Source organism: Asparagus officinalis, chromosome 4 (genome assembly GCF_001876935.1).
Source record: "Asparagus officinalis chromosome 4, Aspof.V1, whole genome shotgun sequence".
In the NCBI taxonomy this organism is placed as follows: Eukaryota; Viridiplantae; Streptophyta; class Magnoliopsida; order Asparagales; family Asparagaceae; genus Asparagus; species Asparagus officinalis.
In genome coordinates, this window is record NC_033797.1 from 102664277 (window position 1) to 102670276 (window position 6000).

The 6000-nt window shown below is 32.2% G+C and overlaps 1 protein-coding gene across 2 annotated transcripts in view; it reads left to right on the top strand.

Moving 5' to 3' along the window:
- The window catches only part of LOC109837916 (KH domain-containing protein At1g09660/At1g09670-like), a 32683-nt gene that overhangs the window by 10186 nt on the left and 16497 nt on the right, over positions 1–6000 (top strand). For both annotated transcript variants that reach the window (XM_020406298.1, XM_020406299.1), the window contains exon 2: positions 5506–5591. In XM_020406298.1, the coding sequence (XP_020261887.1) occupies positions 5506–5591 (86 nt within the window). The remainder of the gene's footprint in view (positions 1–5505; positions 5592–6000) is intronic.

The window sequence follows — 6000 nt, forward strand, 5'->3', positions numbered from 1 at the left end:
TTCTACCGATAGTTTCTTTAAGAGATGACCGAGTGACACTCGCTACCACATGTCTCATTTTTCCCATTTGGAATGCGAATTGAGGTTAGTGGGGTTATTTTTGTATATACCGCCTTAAATAATAACGTTTCGTACTATATTTCCAATTCTAAACTAGAGAAATAAATAGGTAAAATTATAATGTTAAACACATAATATTTGAGGACTATCACACCAAGAGATATTCTATCTTTAGCTGAACACATAAGTCCATTTAACATTTAAGGTGTATAAAATTATGATGTTGAACACATAAGTACTTTTTAAATCTTTTAGCGTCGAGAAAAGGTTTATTTAAGGTGCGTATAAACTTATGATGCTAAATATGTTAGTAACTTCTAAATCTCTATAGCGTTTCTTGATTTTTTTTCATTAGCTTTACCTTAAAATAGTTGTTTTGAAAAGTAAAATAATACTACATCGAGTAATGTCAGCCTTGATCATCTTGTCTTGATCTACTAGGATTTCATTTGGAGGCTTTCTACCCAGCTCAGTTAATCAAGTTCTAAGTAACTAAATAAATGTTGAAGTTGATTAATCTGCAAGTAGAGAACATCCTAAGATAATCAAAGTTTTAAATATCACATATCGATGAAATATCAGATGGTCAAAATCCACATTAGTATACAGATATCCAAGAAATATCCGAAATATGGAGTCAGATGATGTGCATATATAATATAATGCCTAACAATATAATCTAGAGATGCTTAATGAAATTTAAACATTAAAAAATATAAACATGTTTAGGTATATTTAGGATCACTAACCAATTGTATAAACTTACTTAGGGCAAGAGCCTAATAGAATTTATTAAAAAGTTGTATAGGGTTGAAATTTTCATAAAAGCATTACAAAAATTTTGCGAAAAAACTATATTATTTTAGCACAAACCATTAAGAATGACATATTGGACAACATCTTAGTTGATATATCGGCCATACTGGGGATCTATTGCCCAAAATTTACCAAAAAAGCGATATAGGATATTGAGACCATATTTTAGCAGCAAGCCTTATAAGATGATATATTGGCCAATATATCGGCTTTAGTAAAATAATGAATATAATCGTTTGAAAATAACTATTCACTCCCATTAAAGGAGTGAGGGCATTTGGTACGGATTAGTGCTATATATTAGATGAAATGAAACAACATTATTAATAATTTGATAATTCCTCATTTCATTTAGAACTTAAAAAAGTATCATAGATGATACTAATCTCAGTTTACATCAAAAAAGAAATTAGGATCTTTTCCTTTTATTTGCATAAAAAGTTTAATTTTTGCATTTGCATCTTCTGATTGTGGAATCACTTCTTTTCTCTACATAATTTCCAATGTCCTCGAAACAAGTATTTTTTTATCCACTGTGTTGCTTTCGCTATTGCTGCATAAATTTGTCCACTCCGACATGCACATCATGTAATCTTCTACTATCATGTGTTTGTGGTGATTTAATACTCTATGACTAGGAAAATAATGAGCATATTGGAGAAAGCTCATGATTGTGATCCTTGATAAACTCGTGGACAATCCACTTCCTATATTCCATTCTTTTCACATGCAATGAGGACAAGGATGAATGACATCTAATTTTGCTTCTCTCCATGCCTTGTACAAGCATATTTAATATCAGTAGCTCATTTGTTTGATTTGAACAAAAAAATTCTTTGCTTGAAACAACAAATTTATAAATTTTTGCATACTTTTTATAATAAGAATAAACCTCCTCTTGTGTTTTAAAATTTTAACCTTTGTATGGTTCTACTACTTACAGTGCTCATGCACTCATCTGAAATATGTCTATAATCTCTACCCCATCTTCCATCTCTTTCCATTACCATCATCATGAATCATGGTTTGATCACTCCCAAAGGAATTAATATATGCATCTATATATAGATTTAAATCAAGATCCTCCATTACACACATAACATGTATAATTGAATAAAAGTAATTTATTTAGATGTTCGATAGACACTTATTCGAAAAATAATCTGATTATTAAGAAATATAAAAAATATGAAAGAGAGAAATATAAACACATACTTTAGATATGAATTCATTAGTTGTCTTCAAATTAAAGTTTTACTTGGTGATGTAGCACCGATTAAGATCAAAGAAAACTCAATACTTAAAAGAGAAAATAAAATTTGCAAATGAAAAACTAATAATAAGATTGGAAAAAGGGAGGGAATATTTGAGATTGAGGGGGGAAACATTTTTGCACCAGTTGCATGAGGAAAAAGAAAAAAAAACATTAATATCTAGCTTTAGAAAACATAATGGCAAAAGGGTAAAAATATCTTTGTCACATGTGATGCCTGTTTTTATTTCAAATGGGAGAAAATGGAACATGTGCAAGCAAGTATCAATCAACAATCACTAAATAAAACAAAAAAAAACATCTTGTCACCCAAATGAGTGTGGGTTACCATGTTTATGTTCATCATATTCCATAGTCACTCAAAGCATCTTGTCATTCAAAAAAAAAAGCAAAGCAAAAAAAAAAAAAAAACAAAAACAAAAACAAAAACAAATGAGTTTATTGATGTAAATATGCTTATACAAGTTACTGAGAGAAGCAAGACTTGGATGCCTTTCATCCTCATCCTTATTTTAAAATAAGATGTAGAGTAATGTTGCATGTGAAAAGAATGAAATATGAAAATTGGATTGCCCACGAATTCATGAAGAATCACAAGTATGAGCTTCCATGTATGCTCATTATTTACCTTGTCGTAGGGGTATTACGCTATCACAAAAGCATGATATTAGCACGTTACATGCTATACATGTGGTTGTGTGCTAAATTTACGATGATAAAAAAACATTGTGTATATGATAATATTGGTTGTTAGGGCATAAGGAATCATGTTGAGAAAAAAAATGATTATTACTACAATCAGGAGATGCTGATCCAATAATTAATTTTTTTATGCTAATAAAAGGAAAGGGTCCTAATTTCTCTTTTTTTGTACATTGGGATGAGTAAATATCGTTTGGGTTCATGGAAATGAGATGAGGGATTATCAAAATTTTAATGATGTTTCATGTGATAACATGATACATCACCAATTAGTACCAAAATGTCTTTTGCTCCTTTCATTGCAGTAAATTTCAATCCATTATATTATGATGCGCTTTACTTGCAGAAAAATCAACTTTAGTATTTGATTAGTTAAGGAGAACATGGTTAACTACCATGGGTGGGAAACCTTCAAATCAATCCTAATAGATCAATACAAGGTCCATGAAAGGCTATGATTAGACGATGTTATAATTTCTTTACTTTTCAATTGTGATTATTTAAGGTAAAGCTAAAGAGGGGGAAAAAAATCAAGAAACACTTTAAAGGTACATATGTGTACCATCATAATTCAATACACATTAAATACACTTTTCAACAAAGTTAAAGGGATTTTAAAGGTATTTTAGTGTTAAGCATTGTTGTGCGCAGCGGAAATTTCGGCAGCACTTCGGCAGCACAACAAGAGAGATTAGATCGATAAGAATTCCCGTCTCACCAAGAAAACAAGAATCTGAAGCGGATATCTCAACCAAGTGAGATATCGGCTCTTCCTCTCATCAGTTCTAGGACTGACCTGTCGAGGGATCCTACAAGCTATTACAAATCACGACAAAAACACAACTTTTACGTGGTTCGGCAAATAGCCTACATCCACGGGGCAAGGAGGGGGAGATCTACTATTAGAGGGAGAGATACAACTAGGGTTTACAATCTCACAATCTAAACCCTCTCAAACAAACTCTCAAATCCCTCTTATAAATATTCTCTCAAAGGGATACACAAAACAAAGAACTACTACAAAAAAGACTTTGCTTCTTCTTCTCTCAGTCAGCCGCCAAAATCCCTGTAGCTTTAGTTCTCTGTGTTTGCTGCAGTCGCCAAGAGAAAAAACCCCGCACACAAAATCTTCCGCAGCCGCTCTTTTGATTCCTCCTTACTTGCACACTGCCCTAGGATTTTTTTCTATTATTTATACCTACCTATTGAATCGGGTGGGCCTCTCACAAACTCTCTTCACGAGATTTTTCTCGTGGTCTCACGTGGGTGAGGTCCCCACGTATTCACAAGCATCATATATTTATACGCACCTTAATATTTAAACATACTTATGTGTTTAGCCAAAAAGAGAAAATCTCTTAAAGTAATGGTCCCAAAGTATTATGTGTTTAGCATCATAATACCCATCCAATTTTATTTTCTCTAATTTACAATTGCAAACAGAGTGCAAAATGCAATTATTGAAGGTGGTAGATACATAATTAACCCCACTAACCTCGGGTCCCATTATTAATAGGAAAAAATGGGACACGTAGCAACGACTGTCAATTGGCAGGCGACTATCAATAGAATTCCTCTTCTATTAGCCATGTCATTGACTTGTTATGCTTTGTTTGTACTTTGTTATGCAATCAAAATCATGAGTTTATTGATGTCGGTTCAATCAGCCCTTTGACTGATGTTTATATCCTTGTAATTTAATCTTCAGATGCTGATTATTCTTAAAAAAAAAACATACTCCGTAGTTTTAAATCCTATCCCCTTATTATCACTAATGTAGTTGCCATCCTTGCTTTAACACCAACTGATATTATTTTGCTTCTGGCTGCTTGTCATTTAACTACAATTGTTTGTGTCCCTGGTGAATAGCCAATGTCCTTTGGCTTACTGTAGTTGCTTCCTTTTTCGTTTTCTTCATTCTTAATGTTAAACCGTGAACAGTAGAAATTTACAAATATTCATATTTCTACCTCCTAACACATTCTCATGATCTTCCCCAGGTTTATACATGTCAACTAAGATTTATTTCTCTCAATCTATGTTTCTTTGGTACTAACATGAAGCTGTGCCTATACCCGACACGTACCTATACCCGTACCCAAACTCCTTGGACACTCCTTCCATATATGCATACATTTATTCGGGCACGTACTCAATCATACAATACATGTTTTAATTTAAAATATTTGTCATACATTTTTTGGACATATATCTATACTTCACATGCACTTCTTGAAACTCATCGGACAGCTCATAATTCTAATTATGATTTTGAGGGGTCGTTTAGATGTCTAGTTCGAAAACTAGTGATTTTTTCAAAGAAACATAAAAATATTATTGGAAATTTAAATCTCATCCTTGTTCTCATATAAATTATTAATTCCAATATAGAATATATGCGTATATAAATCTTTATATAGCCGTGTCCTTGTACCATACCTTTTACAAATTTTCCGTGTGCTATACCCGTACCCGTACACATGCCACATAGCGCTCAATTGAGAAGACTATATCTGTTTTCATGTAGTAAATTTGGAAGTGTGCTATTCTTTTGAAAAATATTGTGCATTTAACTGCTGCAATATTCTGATTGTCATTGGTTTTATATTTAAGCCTTTCTGAGATCATAGTTAGTTTAATTGTTATCCTCACAGGTATCTGGCTGAGTTACTGGCTGAGAGGCAGAAGTTGGGACCATTTGTGCAAGTTCTGCCATCATGTACCAGGCTTTTAAATCAAGGTGTGTGGTTTTAGTAATTCAAACAATGGTCCAACAATCAAATTATGGTTATTGTCTTGTGGTATAAAAGTGAAGTATATTGATTTTTCTCCATTTATAGCTATAACTCTATTAGTTACAGAAATCAAACAACATGGCAGATTTTAACCTTAGTTCGTGTTCTTCTCCGGCTAGTTACTAATTTTAGTTATAAATGTATAGGAAATTTTCTCAATTTCCACTGACAAAAGATGGCAACATCTGGAAACAAAATATATTGAAAATTTTGGATTATAAAGAGGTAGAATTTGCACAATGAAGTTACTTGGATATGTAGATGAATTTACGTTACTCTATCATTTTTTGTTAAAAACCTTCAAAATAAGTAATAATTTATTAGCCAATTGACAACATCGATATGTGCAACCCT